Genomic DNA, 25503 nt, shown 5'->3' with positions numbered 1-25503 from the left:
TGGTAGTGTTAAAAGCCAGCTAGCTGGTGCAGTGAAATGTGCAGAGTCTTCCTTTATTGTTGAGAGGGCCAGTGGTTTGTCAATCAAAATTCAAATGCGAGGTCAAACCTTAAAGGGCATTTAGTGTGAAAGTTCCCTTTAAGCTCCACAGGAGCTTTGAAATAGAACGGCTAGTTCAAGCTCAATCATCCCCAATTTTTGCATTATCCCCAATTTGCATTACCTTTATATCTATGCAGATTACAGTTACCAGTGGTTAACTGGGTTAACATAATGGGACATAAAGTTGGTCATCCAACATTGGCAGCATTAATAAAGTGTTGGGAGCACTGCATTCATAATATCTTCAGTTTTGGGTGGATGGGAAATGAATGGGCACCAAATCTTGGGTTGTTTAATGTGGATTATGGACACAGTTTACCTCATTCCATGGTTTTTCCCTTTGTGTGTGGTTAATTTACGTCTTTAAAAGATCAAGATGAAGAATGATTGCTTACCAATGGCACATGTAATTCAGCAATATGCAAGGCAGATATTATGGCTTCTTACATATCTATATAGATGGCTCAAATGATCCAGTAACAGGTCGCTCAGACATTTCTGTTATGTTCCAAAGACTCCGCTGACTATTAAGAAGACTATCATAGTATATGTATCACTATTCACATCTGAGATGATTGTTATTATTTTAGCTTGGAAATGAGTAGAAGGAGTACACCCTGCTTCTGTACTCCTGTGCTCTGACTTGTTCTCAGTTTTGACATTTATTAAAACAGATATTTCAGATTATAGGCTGGACATTCCTATTGAGATTGGACAACATCTGTTACGGCAGCAGGGTCTATGTTTGTGTAATCAGTTCTTATGGGGCCCTACCCAAGTTGAAGTTGAAGGAGATGAGGTGACAGACATTCTAGCCAAGCAATCACTTAAAATTAAGGACATAAATGTAGTGGTGCCTTTGCATAAAAGAGAGGTGAAAACCATAACTTAAAAAGTGCTGCAGGAACTCAGTAGGCCAGACAGCATCTATGGAAAAGAGTACAATCAATTTTTCAGGCCAAGACCCTTCATCAGGACACCTGAGTCCTGAAGAAGGGTCTTGGCCCGAAATGTTGACTGTACTCTTTTCCATAGATGCTGCCTGGCCTACTGAGTTCCTGCAGCACTTTTGTGTGTGCTGCTCAGATTTCCAGCATCTGCACGTTCTCCTGACTGTGGCAACAAAGTTCAGATAAGGCAAACAAAGGAGGGCATTTCTGTAAAATTCAGTGTATGGTGCAAAATCAACTGGGAGATGAGTATAAAAGGACAGTAGTTATACTTGCATGTTTACATAGTTCACACATTAGGTTGAATAATTCCTTGTTCAAAATTTGACTTTCTGAAAAGCATTAGATTACTATATTATTTGAGTTTTGGTGGGGAGGGGGCTGTATTTAGTGGGTAAACTTCTTGTTTCTTTGCTCCACGCTCTAACTCAGTAGATGGTAGCAATGCACCTTTTGTTGGTCTGCCATCCTCCATTAAAGTTACAATAAGAAGAAAATAGAATGGCTGGCCACTAGATTGATCAACAGCTACTACAATCAGTATAGAGAACTGTTAACTTTAGTACTTAAACCTAACCACGCCAGCGCTACCAATAGTCTAGTTTAATGTCTCTTATCAGTTTTCTTTAGCAAAATTCTATTTACAAAATTGTAACACGTTTAAATACAGTAGATGCAAAATGGCCAAACAAAACCCCCTGGGGAAACACGATTTGGGAAAGCTTGGAAGAGTTGCCTGGTTGGTGTTGGGATCTCGTCCCTGCCACCCGTCGGCCTGGGGGAGAGGTGGTGCTGGGGTCACGAATCATTGGGTTGGGAGGTTGAGGACCTCCTCCTCACTCCGGGCGAAATGTCGAAGGCGGCGACCAGTCCTTCGCCCCCGACGGCCTGCTCCTGCTCCAGCTGCTGGGCGCCGAGGGGCGGCGTGGGCACCTTCACAGTGTTGCCGAATTTCGAGTAGTCGACCGAGTAGCGGCCATCGTCCTCGCTCACCACCGGCACGAAGCGGTGCCCCCACAGGATCTCGTCGGCCAGGTAGGAGGTGCGGGCTTGGGTGGTGATGCCAGTCGTCTCGACCACCCCCTCCAGTATGACGACCACTTCGAAGTCCTGGCGCTGCAGGTCGGCGGCCGTCAGGTGGTAGAGGGGGCTGTCGCGGTCAATAACGTGCGCGATGATGAGCGGCGAGACGAGGAAGATGGCACCGCCGCCCACCGGGTTGTCGAGCAGCACGTCGATCTGACGCAGTGGTTGCACCTCACCCTCGGTCGTGGTCGTGCGCCGCACCACCTGGATGCGGATGCTGGCTCCGATAATCATGCTCTTGCGCAGGTCGCCCACGCGGAACATGAGGCAGAGGCGGCCGTTCCGCGGCGAGATGACGGCGAACTTGCTGAAGATGAGCGTCTCGGCGCGCCGGTGCGCCTGCGACGTCTTCATGAAAATGCAGCCCAGCATGATAGCGTTAATGACCAGCCCCACGATGTTCTGCGCGATCAGAACGGTGATGGCAGCCGGGCACTCCTCGGTGATCATGCGGCCGCCGAAGCCGATGGTGACCTGCACCTCGATGGAGAAGAGGAAGGCTGAAGTGAAGGAGTGCAGGCTGGTGATACAAGGCACGGCGGGCGGCGCGGCGCCGTTGAGGTCGCCGTGCGCGAAGGCGATCAGCCACCAGATCATGGCGAAGAGCAGCCAGCTGCACAGGAAGCTCATAGTGAAGATGAGCAGTGTATGTCGCCACTTGAGGTCCACCAGTGTGGTGAAGACATCCTGCAGGAAGCGGCCCTGCTCTCGGATGTTGGTGTGCGCGACATTGCAGGCGCCGTTCTTATTGACGAAGCGTACCTTGCGCTGCTTCTCCCGGTAGCGCGGCCGCGACACGTCCTCCACCAGCCGCAGTACATACTCCTCGGGGACGAGGTCCTTTCTGGCCAACATCCCCGGCCCATTGCCGACTGCCCGTCTGAACTCAGCCGAAGTCACGGCGAGAGAGGCGGAGAAGAGCAGTCCCACTCTGCCCGGCTCTGCTCATCAGCTAAGGAAGGACGCGAGGGGAGGGGATGTGAAGGGAGGGGAGGGCACGATGTCGTCCACCAGCAGCAGCTTCAGCTGCCGCCGCCAATCATGACCGTAACTAGATAGGGGAGGCTGACGGACTCCAGTGTCCGGCAGTTCCCTGACCCGCGGCTTCCCCAGCCGTGCTCTCGGTATTGGCAGCAGGTCCTCCCTCTCTCACTGGCACCAGTGATCGCCTTCGCGCATGTTATTAGATTTTGGCTAGCAGCTGCTCGGGAAGGAGACGCTTTCTCTATTATCTCTCTTGGGTATCGTTACCTTTGAATATGACTCTTTAAAATATCACTAGCATTAAGGTTGTCTGAATTGTTTTAAGTAGGCGCTGCATCAGCACTTGTAGCCATGCGGCCAGGTTAACCCACGGTGATACAGAGGCTTCCACGTATTGCATCTTTCACGGGTTTGTACACCTGTACAAACATTTTCAGGCTTAGCGCTTGACCCTTGGATATTTTGAGCCTCGCTGTTCGAAGCACAGTGCAGCACAGCAAGCGTAGTTGGGCCATTAGTCATGTACTCGCCCAACATTAAGTCGGACTGGATTTTCCAGTCGGTAATCAATCAAGGGAAGCGCGTGGAGATCAGGTTGCCGCTAGCCCTGTGCGTCTATATTCCCGTCTTTACCTCATTATTTGCTCCTGATAGATTTTCTGTGCTTTGTTCTTTACTGGATTATGAAAGGAGTAAAGTACAGTGCCTCTGAAAGCTATCTGGGACAAATGGGTGTCTGAAACATGTTTCAACATAGTCAAGAACCCACACTTTGCTGCAATAATAAAGGTGAGCCTTCTGTTCGTGCCTTTAGTATGAGGTAAATTTTATGGCAGCATGTGAACAATTCAAGATTTAAAGTCAGTTCCTACCTGAGATATCTCCCTGTTATAAAGCCCACCAACAGACTTGGCATTGAAGTAACTGCAGTGGCAGGTGTGTGGTCTTTTAGCTCTAGTGATTCAGGCAATTTCAAATTATTTCATATTCCTGGTTCAAACGGCTTCCTGTGTTGGAGTTTCAACTTTATTTGCATGTCCTTTTTTTTAGGATCTTTACACAATCGAGACAACTAGGGTGACAAGATGAAGCCACACTCAAGTTGGAGGAACAACACCTTATATTCTGTCTGGGTAGCCTCCAACCTGATGGCATGAACATTGACTTCTCTAAGTTCCGTTAATGCCCCACCTCCCCTTCGTACTCCATCTTTTATTTATTTATATATTTAATTTTTTTTCTCTCTCTTTTTTTCTCCCTCTGTCCCCCTCACTATAACCCCTTGCCCATCCTCTGGGCTCCCCTCCCCCATCTTTCTCCCTAGGCCTCCCATCCCATGATCCTCTCCCTTCTCGAGCCTGGTATCCCTTTTGCCAATCAACTGTCCAGCTCTTGGCTCCATCCCTACCCCTCCTGTCTTCTCCTATTATTTCAGATCTCCCCCTGCCCCTCCCACTTTCAAATCTCTTACTGTCTCTTCTTTCAGTTAGTCCTGACGAAGGGTCTCGGCCTGAAACGTCGACTGTACCTCTTCCTATAGGTGCTGCCTGGCCTGCTGCATTCACCAGCATTTTTTGTGTGTGTTGCTTGAATTTACAGCATCTGCAGATTTCCTCGTGTTTGTGTTACTTTGGGTGGCTTGCAACCTGGTGACTGAATATTGAATATTTTAATTTTGGTTAATTCAGAACCTTTCCCACTTGCATTGGTCCTCCCAGCTTTTCTCAACTGTATTGATCTTTTGCCCCTTCACCTCCACCGTTACCATCTGGATACATCCTCTCATCATTTCCACCAGCCCCCATCAATTAGTTCAACTTACTGTCTGCAAACCCTTGACTTCCCCTGTATACTGGCCATCTTTTCTCATCCTTTTCTTTCCTCAGTCCTGATGCAGAATCTCAACCCAAAACTTTGACACATCCCTTTTGACTTCACAGGTACCTCCCTGACTCTCCAGCAATTACATTTAGCTTTAAGTTTAACTGTGCTTGTGCAGTTAAATCTACACTTATTTAATGTTGAGAGTTGATAGTCGCAGGATTATATTTAACTTTGTCCATTGCTGGGCAGTCAGAAGAGATTGGGTGATCAAGTCTGTCATTTGTGGGATACCACAGGTTACAGCTTTAATCAATCTGCTAAGTAATACTTCTTACCGAAATGTGTGGCATTTCCATTTCAGCAATTCAAGTGCTAAATATAACCATGGGACTATTGGTATTCATCATTTAAAAATGTTGATAGAACAGCAACTTCCATGGACAGCACGAGCACAGTATATTTATGGGATAGGTGGGAAGTTAAATAAACGGAAGGTTAGTTTGGGAAAACTTGTACTGGCATTCTTCGACTGTACCTGGCATTGAAGTGACATTTCTGTCACAAAAAGTAAGAACATCCTAAAAGAAAGTTCTTTTCTGGAGTCAGGTGGGTCAGCCAGTAGTATTTCAACTACAGATCCCCTGTAAATGCAGTACAGTAATTGGATAAAACTGAAGTTAAAATTGCGATATTTAAATTTGCAATAGAGTTGTTTGGAATGGCAAGTTTTTGGATTGACGCTTGTTAGTAGCGATAGTGAGAACTTGGAAGAAAGATTTGTAACAAAATAAGACCAAATTGACATATGATTATTGTGGTACTGTAACTACTATGGTATCACAATTCTGGGACTGATTAGGATTCCAGCCAGGCAGAACTGTGCACGTAGCTAACCTTTGAGTTTAATGTGGGGAAGGATGAGATCATGCACTTGGGTAAGAAAAAGCAAAGTGGATTGTTACCTAAATGAAGAGAGAGAAAGACTGCAAATGCATAAAGTTCAGGAGGATCTAGGTGCTTTAATATATGTAGCACAAAAGGTTATCAGCAAGTTCAATGACAAGTTAAGAAGGCAAATGATATGTTGACCATTATTATGAAGAATTTGGAGTTTAAAAATAACTTTTCATTTACAGTTGCGCAGGGTGTTGGTGACACCAGATCCACAATAATGTTCACAATTTTGGCCCCCTTACTGAAAAAGAGATATAATGACACAGGGTTGATCAAAAGGAGATTTACCAAGCTAATTCCTGGAATGGGAGAATTGTCCTACACAGAGAAACTAAACAATGTTCCATTGAGTTCAGAGAATGAATAGAGACCTTATTCAAACATATATAATTCTAAGGAGGGTGGACAAATGTTCACAAGTGTGAGAGTTATGAAATACTGATGAGCTGAGGGTAATGAGGAATTGAGGCCAGCATTAATCAGGGATGAACATACTGAATGGAAGGACAGGCTTGAAGGACTTTGTGACCTACTCCTGTTCTGTTTAATGTGCTCTGTTAGAGAATCATAGAGTTATACAGCACAGAAACAGGCTATTTGGCCCATACACACATGCCAACTTATTTGCCTATCTATGTTCTCTGATCCCATTTGCTTGTTCTAGGACCACCCCTTGCTATATCTTTCCTACTTAATCCACTGATTAATATATAAATATATGGACAATAAATATAGTTATTGTACCTAATTCCTCCATCTCCTCTGGTAGTATTTTCCAGATAGCAAACAGTTTGTTTAAAAAACATCACTTAATCCCCTTTAAAACTCCAACCCTTTTAGATAAAAATGATGTCCTCTTGCCTTTGACATCCTCATTATAGGAAAAAGATATTGATCATCTACCCAGTCTACATCTTTCATAATTCTACATACTTCTGTTGGGTCATTCCTCGGCCTCTTTCACTTAGGAGAAAACAAAGCAGCTTATCCAATCTGTCCCCACAGCTAAAGTCCTCCAATCCAAGTGATGTCCTGATGAACCTCTTCACGCTGCTCCAATGCAATCATACCCTATAATCTGGCAGCCTTCACTGCACAAAATACTCCAATTGCAGCTTAACTAGTGTTTTGTGAAGTTGCAACATAACGTGACAACTTCTGTATTCCATCCCTCACCTTGGTAGTGTAGGTGTTAGAGCTAGAAAGATATGTCCCAAGTTGTAAGCAATAATACTTAAGGATTTCAAGTGTTATTACAAGTTTTGATTTGCATCTTATTTCTATCCCCTTTCTTCCTAATTAAGTATTTGGAATTCTAAATTTCATAATTGTAGCTAAATCTGGTTTCAACTTTTGTGTGAAGTCCCTCTGACTCAAAATAACAGAGCTGAAATTTCAATTGTGCTTTATCCCCAACTCTGCCACTAGAGAAAATAAATTTTAATCTTTCACATCATTTCCGCCAATCATCATAAACATTTTAATTGAATAATCCTGTAATCCCATTAGATAATCTTTTTTTAAAAATATAAAATGTTGGATCTTCTCTTCAACTATTTTGGTTCCATGTAAATTTAGTAAATGAATTCTTCACTATCTCCCTTTGAAGTAGATCCATGGTGGCAATGTTATTTGTATTTTAGAGATTAATTGAAGTGTGACAGGGTTTGATGAACAACGGACACAAACTTGCTTTGCAGTTTTAGAAAATGCTAGCCTACTTTGTAGCCCAGATAAATGAAGATAGCCAAACTCAAGATGACTTCTTGGCTCCAATAGTTCAATGGCAAATTAAATGCCGCACACCTGTTGCCTATGTCACCTCAGCTCCAAGTACAGCCCTGGCTGATAGTTATGATTGATGGTTACAGGAGTGCAAAGATGAAATGACTTACAAGTATGAAGTAGGTAAATTAGTTGGGTATGTAGTGTGGTTGCATTTGTCAGTGGTACAGACTAAATTAAGCCTATAAATTTTGCTGTTGACTTTCTCAGTAGTATATGTGATGCAGTTGTCTGCAGAACTGTGATATGATAACTTGCCAGAACCATAATGAGCTGGAAGGCCACTTCCTCATCAAAAATTCTATTCTTTTTCCTGGGTTGAATCTCGCTGCTTCTTTCAATATGTTATGAATATTCACTGTCAAGATTGTAGAAGTCTGACATCAAAATAATAGTAAGGGAAAGTTCACATCTAGTTGTACGGAGCAGCCAGATGCATCAAATATAGCTAGTACTGTGGACTGTTAGAATTTGCTAGCATGCTGCAAAAAAAAAGACCAAAATAATTGGCTGTTGATACTATGAATGATTCTGAACTACGCCAGATCTGAATGTGAATATTTAAGATATTACTGTACTTGACCATCTGCTGGAGAATTCTGGATAACTATTTTACCCATGATTGAGTTGAACACATATAATTTTCTCCCTTATCTATAAAAGTATCTTTGGGTCTTTAATTTGCAAATGATGATCTTCTGTGGTATTGATAACTGGAAGCAATTCACTGGAAACGGCCACAGATGAGCTATAAACAATTGATTCTCCTCCAGCATTTCTTTACTCCACACCCTTGCTACAGGGAATAGGGACTGTTTGATTGTTCCAGGAAACCATTTTGCTGCCAGAAAGTTTGCTGGCCTCATTTCCGTGCGACGCCATTCTAAATATCAGATTCATCTATGAGTTTTGAATGTATTGATAGGAAGCCCATCAAAGCAGCTAACTGAAACTGATTAATGAGGCGTGTGAACAAGTGCTTTACATCCTGTTACCGTGTTTAAATTTCTAGTTAAACTTAAAAAGCGCACTGTGGCTAGAAGTGAGAGCTTATTACCATTGCAGTACTGATGTTGCAGAGGAATTTGAGGTGTGGATGAGAGTATTGGTTATTGTTGGTCCTGAATTTCCACTGTGTGCATTGCACAATGCCCTTAAAACAGGCAAGTAGCACAAGAAATTCTGCAGATGCTGGAAATCCAAAGTGATACACACAAAATGCTGGAAGAATTCAGCAGGTCAGGCAGCATCCATGGAAATAAACAGACAGTTGACCCTTCTTCAGGACTGAGAAGGAAGGCAGCTAATTTGTTCCCCTCTACAGCAACTGGTTAGCGATGGTAACTATCCACTCTGTCCTAACTGCTCATCATCATTTTCCATATTTGTTTCCAATCTCCCCTTGTTCTACTCCAAATAGCCCCATTTTCTGATCGATTGTTTTGGATGTAGTCTCTCATCCCCGGAACGATGCTCTTAAATCTTTTCAGGACACAACAATGTGATAATCGGAAAGAAACACAATATTCCAGTTGAGGCTTGGCTGGTGTTTTAAACTGTAGTTAAAATCCTCCCATTCTGACTACCCTATATAATTTTTGCATTTCTCTGCAATTTTCTTGCATTTTTGCTCCTTTACAGTTTTCCAACTCATACTGTGCATGAAGCATGTAATATTCACATCACTTTTTTTTAGCTACAACCAAACAAATTACATTTCCATGATAACTATGCTTGTAGTTTTATAATATATTTACTATATTCTGCATTCATATACTTGCCCAGTAAAACAAATTAGCTTTGATTTATTTTTATTGTCACTAAAGTCCTTACTCTGTTGTAATCTGGTAAAAGCTGTCTGATTATTTTGTTTTCTTTTGCCTTCAGCTAAATAATTTTCCTACTCTGGTGTATTGTTATGCTTGTAGATTCTTACCCTTCCTGATACCCTCCAGTTATCGACAGATTTATTATTGTTCTGCACTGTGGCCTTCTTAAATACTTCTTCCTTGAGTCCTGCCTTCCATCTCCAGATGAAATTTTCTCTCTGCTGATTCTGTTTTGGGGTTCACAGCCCCAACCAAACTAGTTTAAACAGCAGTACCTGTTTTACAGGGAAATTAGCGTTCCTGAGGAGCTGCAACTGGCCTAGTTTGTAGCAGTCCCCATCTTTTGTAGAAAAGATCTCAGTTCCTTTGGAATCTAAAGCTTCACTTTCCACACATCTGCCCAACCACATTTCAACTTCCTATTTCTGCACTCATCAAGATGTTGCACAGATAGTAATTGCAGATAAGAACATTGAAGTCTTGCGTTTTAACCTCAATTCTAATTTCCTAAACATGCATGCAGGACCTCACCTCTTTTTCTACCATTATCACTGGTACTTAAATGTACTAAGACCGTAGCTGTTCACCTTCCCCTTCAAGTTGTTTGCAGAATATTAGACACCTTTGACTCCGCAACCAGGTAGGTAGACACCATCTTGGAGTCGTATCAAACCACAAAAATGCTGTTTTCTTTCTTTGGAATGAATGATTGTGTCAGATTTATATTGAGAAGGAATATATAGGTAGTAGATTGGGGAGAGGGGGAAGTCTTCCAATTACTATATATGTAAATTTATTGTATAAATGAATTGTAGGTATATGGTAGAATTATTTAGACTTTGGAAAGTCTTGGAACTCTTCAAACTTTTTTGTTAGAAGAGGCTTTGTGTTAATGTGAATAGTCTGATTTGTTGTCTCTTTTTGTAGTAAATTTGAACAATGTATGTGGTCTAGCTATAAAATCCATTCACTGAATGATGGTTTAATGTTTTATGTTGCTACTGAGCAAAATTTTGGCCAGTACAACGCATCCGTAAGAAATATGCCAATTTTATTTACAGAACAAATGAAATTACAAATGCAGTTATTGCTGTGTATCATTTATCTGCCTGTACAAAAGAGGCAAAGGTTCCATCCCTTTGTTCCAAGAGTCTGCTGGGAGCATCATATTCCAAAATAATTCCTCTCTTCATCACAATCACCAGGTCTGCATTCAAAATGGTATGCACACGATGCTGGAAAACCAAAGTATTAATTAGTCTGATTGATTGATAGACCAGATATTATTTTAAAAAGATAGGAAACTCAGTTAGCCACTCAGCACTGGAAAACAAAAACAGCCCATGTTAGTTTTGAAAGCAAAAGATTTCTGCTTTTATAATGATGACACACCGTTCCCATACAAACCCAGTAAGTCATCTTTGTGACCATCTTTAAATATTGGTCTTCACTAAAAAGGCAAATGTGCTGTCCTTGCTCAGCAAATTGGAAACAGAATCGTTCTCTGCTACTGTGCCCTCAGACAGCACTATAATCTGATCCGCATCCAGAATTAGAGAAACGCGATGCTACAAAGGAAAAGGCAAAAGAAATCTTTCACATAGGTACACAAAAAAACCTAAGATACGCCAAGTCAAACTATTCCCATGATATTCACTGCTTTAATTTATTGAATTGGCCTTGTCCTTTGTTCCATTGTAATATATAATAATACCACTGGATAGTATCATTTCCCAAATTTTGTCTACCCCATTTCAAAGTCATAGTCATACTTCATTGATCCCGGGGGAAACTGGTTTTCGTTACAGTTGCACCATACAAAACATCACATTTTCAACCCAAAACATGTTAAAATCTGAACTCAAAGACCACTATTTTTAGGATTGAGCTCCTTTCTCACTTTTCTGCACTGAACCCTATTTTCTATGTGCTCTCACCCCAACTCCTCAAACCTTTCTAAATACTTTGACCATAAGACAAAGGAGCAAAATTAGGCCCATTGAGTCTGCTCTGCCATTTGGTCATGGCTGATTTATTTTCCCTCTTAACCCCATTCTTATGAATTCTCTGTGTAACTTTTGTTGCCCTCATTAATTAAGTCTTTGTTTTAAATTTGCACAGTCTTAATCTCTATAGCTTTCTGTGGCAATGAATTATATAGATTCATCACCCTCTGATTCCCAGACTCTCCCACTATTGGAAACATTCTCTCTAATTCCATTCTATCTAGTTCTTTCAATATTCAGTAGGTTTTAATGAGATCTCTCTCATTCTTATAAACTCCAGCAAGTACAGGCCAGGAGCTTCTCATATGTTAACTCTTCATGCCTCAGCTTGGTGGAATCCTTGCCAAAGAAGTAGGCCTGTCTTCCTTCCCCAGTCACCACTTTGCAATCCAGCTCTTGGGTCCCTGGAGACCCCATCTTCCTCTCACCCTAATTTCCCGTCTCCTCTGACATTACCAATCCCTTTCCCCCCTCTGATCCCAGCTGTCATCTGTGCCGGGTCTTCACCAACCCCTCCGACCTTCCCCTCTCTGTCCTCAATAAGGGCCTCACCTTTGTCCCCCTGCGCACACACCTCAGTGAGTTCTGCAAGCACCATGATGCTTCTTCTGCTGCCTCCATCTCCAGGCCTACTTCTTTGGTAAGGACTTTCTACCCCGCACCAACGACCCCTTCTTCTGTCTTCAAGCCTCCTCCTCTTCCTGGACACCCTGCTCTGGTCTTCTGCCTGCTCTGGATCTTTTCATTGATAATGGATATCAATCGTTTCGACTTCACCACTCTTCTCTCCAATTCCAACCTCACTCCTTCTGAACAAGCTGCTCTCCACACCCTCTGCAGTAATCCTAATCCTAACCCTCACCATCAAACCTGCAGATAAGGGGGGTGCTGTAGGAGTCTGGCAGACAGAGCTCTAGCTTGCTGAGGCCTGGTGACAACTGTCAGACACTTCCTGTTACTTACTCCTCGAACATAGTCATACTTTATTGATCCCGGGGGAAATTGGTTTTCGTTAGTTGCACCATAAATAATAAATAGTAATAGAAATAGTAATACTACTATTAGTGAATAGTAATAGTCATAGAAATAATAAATAGTAATAGAATAGTAATAGAAAAATAGTAATAAATAGTTAAATAGTAATATGTAAATTATGCCAGTAAATTATGAAACAAGTCCAGGACCAGGCTATTGGCTCAGGGTGACTGACCCTCCAAGGGAGGAGTTGTAAAGTTTGAAGGCCACAGGCAGGAATGACTTCCTATGACGCTCTGTGCTGCATCTCGAAGGAACGAGTCTGTGGCTGAATGTACTCCTGTGCCCACCCAGTACATTATGTAGTGGATGGGAGACATTGACCAAGATGGCATGCAACTTAGACAGCATCCCACTTAAAACAGGACCCCACTAAGGAGCACCAGGCCATTATAGTGTCCCACACCATCACTGACCTTATTAGCTCACTGAACTTGTATCTGCATACCTCGACTCAGTTTTATCCCCCCCCCCCCCCGTTCAGTCCCTTCTCACCTACATCCATGGCACTTCACACACCCTTGACCTTTTCAATGATTTCAAGTTCCCTGGCCCCGATCATCTTATTTTCACTATGAATGTCCGGTCTCTGTACATCGCCATCCCCCACCAGGAAAGCTCTCTTGTTTCTTTCTGGACACCAGGCCCAACCACTTCCCCTCCACCACCACTCTCCTCCGTCTGGCAGAACTTGTCCTTACTCTTCATAATTTCTCCTTTAGCTCCTGCCACTTCCTTCAGAGAAAAGGTGTAGCCATGGGCAGTCGTATGGATCCTGGTTATGGCTGATTCTTTGTCAGCTATGTGGACCAGTCTGTGTTCCAAGCCTACAATGGTATCACTCACCAACTTTCCCTACGCTGCATCGACAATGCATTGGTGCTGCTTACTGCACCCATGCTGAGCTCGTTGACTTCCATCAACTTTGCCTTCAACTTCCACCCTGCCCTCAAATTTACCTTGTCTATTTCCGACACTTCCCTCTCCTTTCTCAAACTCTCTATCTATCTCCGTAGAGAGCTTATCTACTGATGTCTATTATAAACCCACTGACTCTCACAACTACCTGGACTATACCTCTTCCCACCCTGATACTTGTAAAAACACCATCCCCTTCTCTCAATTCCTCTATCTTCTCTGCATCTGCTCTCAAGATGAGGCTTTTCATTCATCAATGCTGCTCTCAACTGTGTATCTTCCATTTCTCACACGTCTGCCCTCACCCCATCCTCCCGCCACCCCACCAACCTCCACATCCAGCTCATACTTCCGCCATCTCCAGAGGAATCCCACCAAGCATATCTTCACATCTTTCCCTCCCCTCCCCGCCCCGGGATCGTTCCCTACATGACTCCCTTGTCCATTCGTCCCTCCCCACTGATCTCCCTCCTGGCACTTATCCTTGCAAGCAGAACAAGTGCTACACCTGCCCCTACACCTCTTCCCTCACTACTATTCTGGGCTCCAAACAGTCCTTCCCGGTGAGGCAACACTTCACCTGTGAATCTGGGTTATCTACTGTATCTGGTGCTCCCTGTGGGGCCTGTATATCGGCGAGACCCGACACAGACTGAGAGACCGCTTCACTGAGCACCTATGCTCTGTCCACCAGAAAAAGTGGGATCACCCAATGGCCACCCATTTTAATTCCACTACCCATTCCCATTCTGACGTGTCAATTCATGGCCTTCTCTACTGTCGTGATGATTGCACAGTCAGATTGCAGGAGCGAGCAACACCTTATATTCTGTCTGGGTAGCCTCCAACCTGATGGTATAAACATCAATTTCTCGAACACCCCCCTTCATTATTCCCCATTCCCCTCTCTCACTTTATTTCCTTACCTGCCTATCTCCTTCACCAATCAACTTCCCAGCTCTTTACTTCACACCAACCCCCCCCGCCCCGCCATTTCACTTATCACCTTATGGTTCTTCCTCCCTGCACCCAGGCCCCCCCCCCCCCCACCTTCTATTCCTCGTTTTTTTCCCAGATCCTGATGAAGGGTCTCGGCCTGAAATGTCGACATCATAGATGCCTGGCCTGCTGAGTTCCTCCAGCTTTATGTGTGTGTTTTAGAATGGGATACAAATTTATCTTATGGTAACATGGAGATAAAAATTGAAAAGGGCCAAAAATACAGGACTGAAGTTGCTAGATTTAAATGCACGCAGTTTACGAAATAAGTAGATTATCTTGTAGCGCAGCCAGAAATTGGCAGCAGTGACTGAGTATCACTGGGCCAAGGTTGAAAGAAGAGCACAGCTGGGAGCTTAACATTCATGGACACACATCATACCAAAAGGATAGGCAGGTGAGCGGAGGGGAATGGCTCTGTTGTTAAAATTTGAAACAAGTCACAGGATTAGAAGATGTAGAATCCTTGTGAGTGGAGTTATGAAAAAGACCCTGATCAGAGTTATATACAGGCCTCTGAACAGTAGCCAGGAAACACATTCTAAAAGGAAGATGAGGCAACCGTCTCTCACAAGGGGAACTTAAGGATAGGATAAAAATAAAAGGCTGGGCATATAATATAGCAAAAAAATAGAGGGAAGCTGGCTGATTGGGGAGCTTATAAATACAGAAGACAACTATAAAAAGCAATAAGGAAAGAAAAGCTGAAGATAAGCTAGACAATAATAGAAAAGAGGAAACCAAATGTTTTTACAGATATATGAAGAGTAAAAGAGAGGAAAGGGTGGATATTGAACTGCTGGAAAGTGACACTGGAGAAGTAGTAATGGGGAATAAACAATAGTAGATAAAGTCAATGAGTATATTGTATCAGTTCTCACTGTCGAAAACACCAGAAGGACGTCAGGAGTTTGAGGTGTCGGGGGGGGGGGGGGGAAGAAGTGAGTGAATCACTATCACTAAGGAGAATATGCTTGTGAAGCTGAAAGGTCTGAAAGTAGATGTGTTACTGAGACCAGATGGACTGCAACCCAGGGTTCTGAAGGAGGTAGCTGAAAATACTGTGGAGGCATTAGTAGTAATTACTAAAGTCTCCAGTGGTTCAGGAGGACTTGAAAGTTGCAAATGTCACCTCACTCTCTTTAAGAGGAGAGGTAGGCAAACCACAGGAAATCATTGTTCTATTAGCCTGACTAGTTGTTGACAAGATGTTAAGAGTTCATAATTAAGGATGATGTTTCAGGATACTTGGAGGCAAATGTTAAAATAGGCTAAAGCCAGCATGATTTCTTCAAGGGAAAATCTTGCCTGTCAGATCTGTTGGAATTCTTTGTGGAAAGAAAGAACAGGCAGGATAGACAAGGCAGAGTCAATGGATGTTGTTTTCTTGGATTTCCAGAAAGCCTTTGACAAGACGCCCCACAAGAGGCTGTTAAACAAGACAGGAGCCCATATTACAGGAAAGATACCAACATGGACAGAAGACTGGCTGACTGATAGGACAGAAAGAATGGGAATAAAGGGGGCCTTTTCTGGTTGGCTGCTGCTGACTAGTGATGTTCCAATGGGAATAGTGTTGTAACTGATCTGGATGATGGAATTAATCTCTTTGTGGCCAAGATTAGGGATGAAATAAAGATAGGTGGAAGGGCAGATAGTGTTTTGTATGTGTTGCTCAAAATTACTAGCATCTACAGAATCTCTTGTGTGTAAAGTCTCTTAACTCCTTGCCAGTTGCAACAATGTCAGGTTTATATGTTAGAAAATTTAGTATGAACCCAGTTCATTAAAGGTAAACTTATATTTCACTCATCTCTATTGTACCTGATTACTAACCTCATGGATTAATACAATTAATTTTGAAGCTTTAGATCAGGGGTTCCCAACCTGGGGTCACAGACCCCTGGGTTAATGGTAGGGGTCCATGGCATGAAAAAGGTTGGGAACCCCTGCTCTGGATAGATGTATTAGTGGTTTTACTGGAACAGTAATCCAGAGCCTAATAATCCATAATTGGTGAGCTCATTTCTCCCTTCTATTTCAGTTTGAATTGTTTTAAAAGAATAAATATTACTAAAATGATGATGGTTTATGCAACAGGCTTGTTATGCCTTTTGCCCTTCTGGTCTATGTGTGAAATTATTGCACAGCATTATGGCAGTTTTATCAGTTTATTATTTGTGGTCTCAGATGGCAGCCCACCACCCATCTCTTCAAGGTAGTTATACATGGATGAAACATGCTAGCTTTGACAATGCCCCATTCAGAATATGTGTTTATACTCAAAATGCTTTTATAAATTAACTATTCACATCTCTGTCCTCACAACTCACAGTTCCCTAATGTAACTGTTTTTCATACTATTGACAATACTGTCCTTTTCAACTATTGATTCATACACAGTAAAAAAACTGAAAAAAGGCCGGTGTTACTTACAGCAATGGTTACCACCGTTCGATCTGCAAAGGCTGTCATTACAACTTTTTGTAAGATGTTTTCCTAGAAAAGACCAACATAATTTATTTTCATAATTTTTGAGTGCAGACATGGAATAATTACAGTACATTATAGATGATATTGAAAAATTGCACTACATTATACAACTGCTAACTTGTTTCATCATATAAAGTTCTCCTCAGGCCGTCTAGATCAGGCATTCCCAACCTGGGGTTCAGAGACCCCTTGCTTAATGGTATTGGTCCCTGGGATAAAAAGGGTTGGGAACCCCTGAACTAAACGAACGTCTAATTAACTAAGTGAATAAATTTGATTCCAGCACACACTTCTGTGAAACAGCTTTAGCAAATGTAAACTGCCTTAACTTTACAATTTATTTTTCTTCTCTTTTAATTTTTGTTCTAGTGTTTTAAATATTTAATCTTTAACAGACAGCACTTTATTCTGCACTGTTTTACTTCGTACTAGCTCAATGCATTGTTGTAATAAATTGAGCTGTAGGGATGGCATGCAAGGCAAGTTTTTCACGATACCTTTGTACATGTTGGAATAATTAACCAATTTATTGTATCTAAAAATTTGAAGTCAGCAGGTTTTGCTCTAACATTAAATGGTGTTATCAAAAATATTATATAAATTGTGACAGCCCTGATTTAAGAACTAGTTACTGTATAATATTTTCCTCCCATTTAAGAAATACTAAAACCCAATTACCTCTAATGGGTGCAGAGGTGATACCCTGGGATGTTGCCTTTTCACTTATTGCCAGGTAGCTGTCTCACAGGTCAGAAAGTCGTAAATAAAGTTAACCATTGGTACTTACTGTTTCCATGTCTATTGAGGCTGTGGCTTCATCCATGATCAACACACTACTTTTCCGCACAAACGCTCTTGCTAAGCAAAACAGCTGACGTTGGCCCAAGCTAAAATTTTCTCCTCCTTCAGTAACTATAGCATCTGTCATTCAAATGTGAAAAAAGTTTGAATTTGAACCGTTAATGTAATATATTAAACTTCAGATGTATGTTTACTTGAAAACCTTCATATTGCATAATGGATTCCAGTTCACTTCCCTTCAATTGCTCCCTTGCCTTTCTAAAAAGCAAATTATCACTGTTGCTTTGGTCACCAAGAATAAAAATTCTTGCAATTAAATATGAAGATCCAATAGTATGACTAAAACCCTGCAGTTTAGAACACTAAGGTGTATTGAGCCAGGGAGGTAAAGTAATTTGTGTTAACGAAGGCAGATGCATCTTTGGAACCTGCCGTCAATGTTTGGTGAGAATGTAATCTAGAGTTTTACTCAATAACAGAGATCAAGATTGATGGAGCAAGGAATAAATGGGCAAAAAAAGGGGTTATTGCTAGTTGCTGACCATATCACATAAACTGGCAGTTCAGGGAGTATATTGCATTTGTAGTCCCACCTTCAGTCAGCCTCTACTTCATTCATTATGTATAAGTCAGCACAAAATCAGATGGCACAAGTCCATGACCTAGTGCACATGGTAGCATTTGGGTATTAAACTGCAGTTTTGGCTATTTCAAGGTCAGATTAAATGAAGCCAAGTAATTATATGCCATTTTTTTGAAATACAAGAAAAACTTAAATATATGAAATATTCTTGAGTAGTTTGATTAATGGGTCAATAAGTACCTTAGGTACTGACATCACAGATGCTAAATTGTACCATTGCAAACTACTGATATCGTGCCCATTTGGCTGGTGTGTATCAGTAAACTTTGGCCACAGTTCTTATCATAGCAAGCCTGTCCATCTTTGATCTGATATCTGCATATGCGTAATTTTCAACGGAAGTTGCTGATAGAATTCCAGGAACAGTGTTGCCAAAATTAGAACCCAATTATAGCATCACCATGTGAGAAAATCAGTTTACCAGCATTAGAGTAGGAAGTGAGAAGAAGATCTGAAGCATGCAATCACGTTAAAATATTTAACTGTGGAAGAAGAAATGCTCTCCCATCCTCTGTCCTTATGCTGCATTCTTGATAACTGGGCATAAGCATATGCGAGGCAGATTGGGTTTGAAACACAGCTATCATTTTTTTCTGGTGAAGGGAGGTTATAATTATAATTTGCCTCTGTATTTCTCCACTGCAAGATAGTCTCGATTGTTCTTAACTCAAGTAAATGGGCCTGCAGGATTATTGATCGTAATGTTTGCTAATCTGACTGGTTCTTTTGTTGCAAATCTGAGATCAATTATAGTGATTACTGTTAATGAGAGACATTTGTGAGTTGCTGAATTGTCGTAAATTTGTGGATTCAGGTAATCTATACCCTGCCCTTTAACATATTTGAACATTGTTTACCTTAGAATTAAATTATTTTCTTGACACTTGCATTTCAGACATTATATATTTTTGATACTTAACTACCAAGTCAAATAGCACAATTATTTAAATCATAAATCAGCACTTTTAATCATTTATCCATCAACTTGCTTTAAGCCATTTTTTTTGAAGGTTGGATGCACACCAGTGTGAATGGTTGGACCCAGACATTATAATTACATAAAAGAGGCAATCTGTACACTAATGAAAGTTGGGAAGGGCAGGGAGAGAAGTGGCTAAGGTGATGGTGCAGGAGGGAGAGCTTCACATATTTGGATAATTAGCTCTCTTCCAGGGAAGGTGGGACAGGTACAAATGGGATAGCTTGCACGTAAAATGGAGGGACACAAATGTCCTTTTGGGAGGGTTTGCTAGTGCTATTCCGGGGCTTTTAAACTAGAGTTGCAAGAAGATGCGAACCAGATTCCCAGGGCAGAGTGGCTGTGGGGAAAGTAAATGTTAAGCTTACATACAAAGACAGGAACCGAAAGGTTGAGCATGATGGGACTAATGTTATGAGTTGCATCTATTTCAATGCAAGATGTAGGTAAGGCAGATGAGCTTAGTGCATGGACAAACATGTGGAAATATGATACTATAGCCATTAGTCTGACACATTTGCGGGAGTGGGCAGGACTGGCAGCTCAATGTTCCAGGATGCCATTGTTTTAGACGATAAGGGGGGGAGGAGTGAGCAAAATGTCACAGCAGTGCTTAGACAGAATAAAAGGAAGGTTCATCTACTGAGGCTTTATGGGAGGAGTGGTATTACTTGATAGACCACCCTATAATCTGTGGGATTTAGAGGAGTAGTAGAGAGATCATAGAAACATAAAGTTGTGATAGTAGGTGATTTTACCCATCACCAAAATATTTACTGGGACTCCCATACAGTAAAAGGATTGAATGGGATAAAATTTGTTAAATGTGTCCAGGAAAGTTTCCTTAATCAATATATAAAGGTCCCATTTAGTGAGAGCACAATACTGGATCCCCAGTTAGGGAATGGGACAAGGCAGGTGATGGAAGTGTGCATAGAGGAACACTTTGGATCGAGAAATCATAATTCCATTCATCTCAAGAAATTTATGGAGAATGATAATACTGGTCCTCGGGTTGAGATTCGAAACTGGAGAAAGGCCAGTTTGGATGGCATCAGAAAGGACCTGGCATGAGTAGACTGGGATACGTTGTTTTCTGTCAAAGGAATGCTTGGTAAATGAAATGTTTTCAAGAATGAAATATTGTGAGTGCGTAGTTTGTATGTTCCTGTTAGAATAGAAGTCAAGCCTAACAGGTGTAGGGAAACCTGATTTTTGAGAGATATTGAGGCCCTGATCTGGAAAAGTCAAAATGGCTTTGAGGGTGGAGGGTCATGACTAACCAATCCTATAGGGGAGGAGTGGCATTGCTAGTCAGGGAAAATATCTTGGCAGTGCTCAGTCAGGACAGACTGGAGAGTTGGTCTAGTGAAGCTTTATGGGTAGAACTGAGGAATAAAAAAAGGTATGACCAAGTTACTTGGATTATATTATAGACCACCCAACAGTCTGCAGGATTTAGAGGAGTAAATTTGTAGAGAGATTGCAGACTGTTGCAATAAACATACAATAACATTGTGATAGTAGGTAACTTTCCACATATTGACTGGGACTCCCATATTGTAAAAGGACTGGATGGGAAAGAGTTTGTCAAATGTGTTCAGGAAATATTCTTTAATCAGTACATGGAAGTCCCAACTAGAGATGGTGCGATTCTAGATCTCCTATCAGGGAATGAGACAGAGCAGGTGACAGAAGTTTGTGTAGGGGAACACTTTGCATCTAGTGATGATAATGCCATTTGTTTCAAGGTAATTATGGAAAAGGATGTGTGGTCCTGAGGTAAAGATTCAAAATTGGAGAAAGACCAATTTTGGCAGTATTAGAAAGGATCTGGCAAGTGTGGATTGGAACAGGTTGCTTTCTAGAAAAGGTGTATTTTGCAAGAGGGAGGCCTTAAAAAATGAAATGTCGAGAGGAATTGATTAGGGATAGTCAAAATGGCTGTGTGTGTGGTATGTTGTATCTAACCAATCTTAGAGAGTTTTTTGAGGAAGTTTTTAGGAAAGTTGATGAAGAAAAGGCAGTGGATGTTGTTTACATGGACTTCAGCAAGGCCTTTGACAAGGTCCCGCATAGAAGGTTGGTCCAGAAGGTTTAGTCTTTTGGCATTAAAGATGAGGCAGTAAAATGGATTAGACATTGGCTTTGTAGGAGAAGTCCCAGAGTGGCAGTAGATGGTTGCCTCTCACTAGTAGAGCGCCACAGGGATCAGTGCTGGGTCCACTGTTGTTTGTCATCTATATCAATGATCTGGATGATTAACTGGATCAGCAAATTTGCAGATGGCATCAAGATTGGGGGTGTAGTGGACAGAAACTTATCAGAGTTTGCAGTGGGACCTGGACCTGCTGGAAAATGGCAGATGGAATTTAATGCGGACAAGAGTAAGGTGTTGCAATTTGGGCAGAAAAACCAGGATAGGAATGTTATGTTAAAGTTGTGTAAGACATTGGTGAGGCCAAATTTGGAGTATTATGTGCAGTTCTGGTCACCTTTCTACAGGGAAGACATCAATAAGATTGAAAGAGTACAGAGAGAATTTATAAGGATGTTGCCAGTACTTCAGGACCTCAGTTATCGGGAAAGGTTGAGTAGGTTAGGTCTTTTTTCCTTGGGGTTTAGGAGAGTGAAGGGAGGTTTGATAGAGGTATACAAAACTATGAGCAGGGCAGATAGGGCAAATGTAAGCAGTCTTTTTCCACTGAGGTTGGGTAAGACTGAAATTAGAATACATAGGTTAAAGGTGAAAGGTAAAATATTTAGGGGAACATGAGGGAGAACTTCTTTACTCAGTAGGTGGTGCGATTGTGGAATGAGCTACCAGCAGAAGTGGGAGATGTGGCTTCAATTGCAACATTTAAGAGAAGTACATGGATAGAAGGGGTATGGAAGACAATGGTCCAGGTGTGGATCAATGGAACTAGGCAGTATAATAGTTTGGCACAGACTGGATGGGGCAAAGAACTTATCTCTGTGTTGTAGTACTTCATGACTCTATGTTAGGGCGATGAGTAGGGGCTGTGGATTTGCAGACGAGATGGTCTAGAAACTTGATTTGAACCTTGCAAGGAATGGAAAACCCAGATTGAAAGGAAATGGAGCTCTTGGTCTCCCTAATTATAGCTTAGATACTACTGGATGGAAATGGTAAGGTTTGGGGATATATCATGAAATTTGTATAAGTTGTATTTAATAAGCCAATGATACAGGACATTTTTCTTGACCTGTTGCAGGTAAACATAAAAGGAAACTGCTTAAAGCAATGATATTCTTGAATGCTCATTACTAAAAACAACAGCAATGGCCCATCTGCCTCATGCTGCTAACCTTTCAGTCTGCGTGTTTGCACTTAGAACTATAAATAAACTTCTGCCAAAACTAGATACAGCTGGTATTGAAACTATGTCAAATTCTTGGTCTAACTTCTCCTTCAGTCACTTGCTCAATGGAGGTCAGGTTTGGCTAGATGATGCTGCAAAATGGGAATAATGAACTGAAGGTATAATTTGCACTACAGCTAATTTTACAATCTCCATTTAAATGGTAAGAAAAAAATAAGAGTATATAATAAAATGATATCTCGGTGGAAAATTGCACATTTTGCATTGTTGTCAACGTCATCGGTTATATTACTGTTATGTTACCTAAACCTCCTGGTAAAGCTTTCACCACATGTTTGAGTTGTGCGATCTCTAAGGACTCCCACAGAATGCTATCTGTGCATTTTCTCTCTGGATCCAAATTAAATCTGTGGGAAAAAGAAAAAAAAACTAATTCAGAATGCGAGTTTTACAAGTTCTTCTGATTATTTTAGAATCATTGTGGATCAGAAGAAGCTCTTTAAATCCAGGCCAACTTCTAGTACAGTAATCAGTTAGTTCTATTCTCCTTTTTACCATAACTAGGAATAATATAATTTAGAACAGGTATGTGCACACTACAGTCCTTACCCAGACTACTGCATTATACCTTTCTGCAGGAGGTACACATCAGAGATAAAGTCAGCATAACTTATACATCCCCAAATTTCCCTTGATCTTTATTGACTTTGAAACTGTTAACCTGTTTCAACTTGATTTCCTGGCAATAGTATGGAATACGTTTTTCATTTTGATTATTCACTAAGGTGAGGTCATGTCAAAAGTAGTGGATTGGGTGGACATGATCTTTGTGGTCAGGAAGTTCAAGAAGTTTCCACATTTATTGAAGATGGAGGTGGAGGAGTTGGAAAATAATTTAAGGTGCATTAGAATAAAGAGTCGAAGACTTTTATTTGCATACTGGGATTATTCTGGATCGATGAGATTTTGGCAGATGGAACCCAGATGTATTTTGCAACAAAATCAATTATATATCATATTTAAGTCTAGATCTGTTGGATAGGAGGATAGAGATGAGCACTGTATCAGGGGAAGTGCAGGTTGAAAGTTGGCCTTTGAAGGAACAAACGGCATCAAACTGGAGGAAGATTTGGTGGGGTACTGCAGTAACTGTTTAAGTGAGCCACCCCATCCAACACATCATTCTCTGCAACTTATTCAGTGGGATCGTACCACCAAACACATCTTCCCCCGACACCCTCTGCTTTCTGTAGGGATCGCTCCCTCTGTGATTCCCTTGTCCAGTCATCCTTCCACACTAATCTGCCTCCTGGCATGTATCCTGAAAATGACAGAAATGCTACACCCACCCATTCACTTCCTCCGTTATCTCCATTCAAGGCCCAAAACAGTCCTTTCAGATGAGGCAACACTTCACCTATGAATCTGTTGGGGTTGCCTATTGTCTCAATGCAACCTCCTCTATATTAGTGAGACCCAACATATATTGGAGGATCGCTTTGTTGAGCATCACTGCTCCATTTGCCAAAAACAATTTTCTAGTGGCCACCCATTTTAATCCCTCTCCTCATTCCTGTTCTGACATGTCAGTCCATGTTCTCCCTCTTATGTCACAATGAGGCCAATATCAGAGTGGAGGAGCATCACCTAATATTCTGTCTAGATAGCCTCCAACCTGAAGGCATGACCATCGATTTCTCCTCTTGTTATTTTTGTTTTTTCTTTCTCCCTTCCCTTCCCTCTTCTTCTATTCCCACTCTGGTTGCTTACCTCTTCACCTACTGATCATCTCCCCCTGGTACCCTTCCTTCTTCCCTTTCTCCCATGGTCCACTTCCCTCTCCAATCAGATTCCTTCTTCTCCTACTTTTTACCTTTCCCAGCCACCATAGAGTGATATGATGAAATAGGGTTATGCTCAATGGACAAATTTCTAAAGTCAGAAGACCTTAGTGTGATATATAATTGAGAGCCATACTTAGAATTTAACAATCTGCACAGGGTAAATGGTGAAATGTTTAGCTAAAGAGGGTAACTTCCTTTAAGGAAAACATGTCATTAGTCAGTGCCTACATCTACCTAGGTCATAGTGATCATGCAGTTATCCATGAGAATCACTTTATTGCCAAACCACAAACAACAGACCATTTCAGGGATGTGTGGAGAGGAAAAGAGACACTTGACGAACAACTCTAGAGGAATTTAATTCTGTGCTAGATAGGTAAGTTGTAGAAAAATGAGAAAGCAATAGGATTAAGAATATAGACTGAGGCAGCTGCTCAAAGGAAGGCAACAATGAGGGCATAAGAGGTTGCTCAGAGACACAGAGGAGTGCAGTAGACTTAATTAAGAAGGATTCCAGTCTGGGATGCTAAAGTTGAAAACAAAGAGTACACTTTTCCTGCATTACTTTCTAAAAAAGTTGTTGGTTACCTGCTTCAACATCTTCATTTTATGGTTTGACATCAAGCCATTTCAAAATTGTACTGCAAAGCATTTAAGAACAGCCTTCTGCATCATTTGTTCATTGCTGCAAAGATGGCAATTCTATACTGATGTATGCTGTGAGTGTTGGGTATTCTCCAAAAGTATGTGTTTCTTTTGCATTCATTTTCTACAGATGATCATATGCAATTCTATAATTAAAACAGAGGGAACACTATCCTATTCATTTCAATGTTCAAAGCATAATTTGCTTTCATACTGTATAGATCTGGTCAACTACTGCATTTCTAATATACTTTTTTTAACTTTTATCAGACAAGTAATTGG

At 41.5% G+C, this 25503-nt stretch overlaps 2 protein-coding genes across 8 annotated transcripts in view; both read right to left on the bottom strand.

Annotated features, from left to right (window-relative positions):
- Window positions 1-1209: 1209 nt before the first annotated feature.
- kcnj11 (potassium inwardly rectifying channel subfamily J member 11) lies at window positions 1210-3077 on the bottom strand. Its single transcript, XM_072272460.1, has one exon. The coding sequence runs from the start codon at window positions 2991-2993 to the stop codon at window positions 1851-1853; it is 1143 nt and encodes a 380-aa protein (XP_072128561.1). The 5' UTR covers window positions 2994-3077; the 3' UTR covers window positions 1210-1850.
- A 7474-nt stretch (window positions 3078-10551) lies between these two features.
- The window catches only part of abcc8 (ATP-binding cassette, sub-family C (CFTR/MRP), member 8), a 178115-nt gene continuing 163163 nt past the window's right edge, over window positions 10552-25503 (bottom strand). For 5 of the 7 annotated variants that reach the window (XM_072272452.1, XM_072272458.1, XM_072272457.1 and 2 more), the window contains 4 exons: window positions 23036-23139; window positions 17753-17886; window positions 16909-16971; window positions 10552-10749 (listed from right to left, as the gene is read on the bottom strand). In XM_072272452.1, coding sequence (XP_072128553.1) covers window positions 10612-10749; window positions 16909-16971; window positions 17753-17886; window positions 23036-23139 — 439 coding nt within the window. In that variant the 3' untranslated portion in view covers window positions 10552-10611. Of the gene's footprint in view, window positions 10750-10906; window positions 11083-16908; window positions 16972-17752; window positions 17887-23035; window positions 23140-25503 lie in introns of all 7 variants that reach the window. The other 2 variants (XM_072272454.1, XM_072272455.1) reach the window with 2 other exon arrangements.

The sequence above is a fragment of the Mobula birostris genome, chromosome 11, assembly GCF_030028105.1.
Source record: "Mobula birostris isolate sMobBir1 chromosome 11, sMobBir1.hap1, whole genome shotgun sequence".
Taxonomy (NCBI): domain Eukaryota; kingdom Metazoa; phylum Chordata; class Chondrichthyes; order Myliobatiformes; family Myliobatidae; genus Mobula; species Mobula birostris.
Note: the sequence above shows the minus strand (reverse complement) of the source record. Positions and strands in the feature narration are given on the sequence as shown.

Bases quoted from the DNA above. Each gene is read 5' to 3' on its own strand.
- kcnj11 (XM_072272460.1), bottom strand. From the start codon at position 2,993: ATGTTGGCCAGAAAGGACCTCGTCCCCGAGGAGTATGTACTGCGGCTG.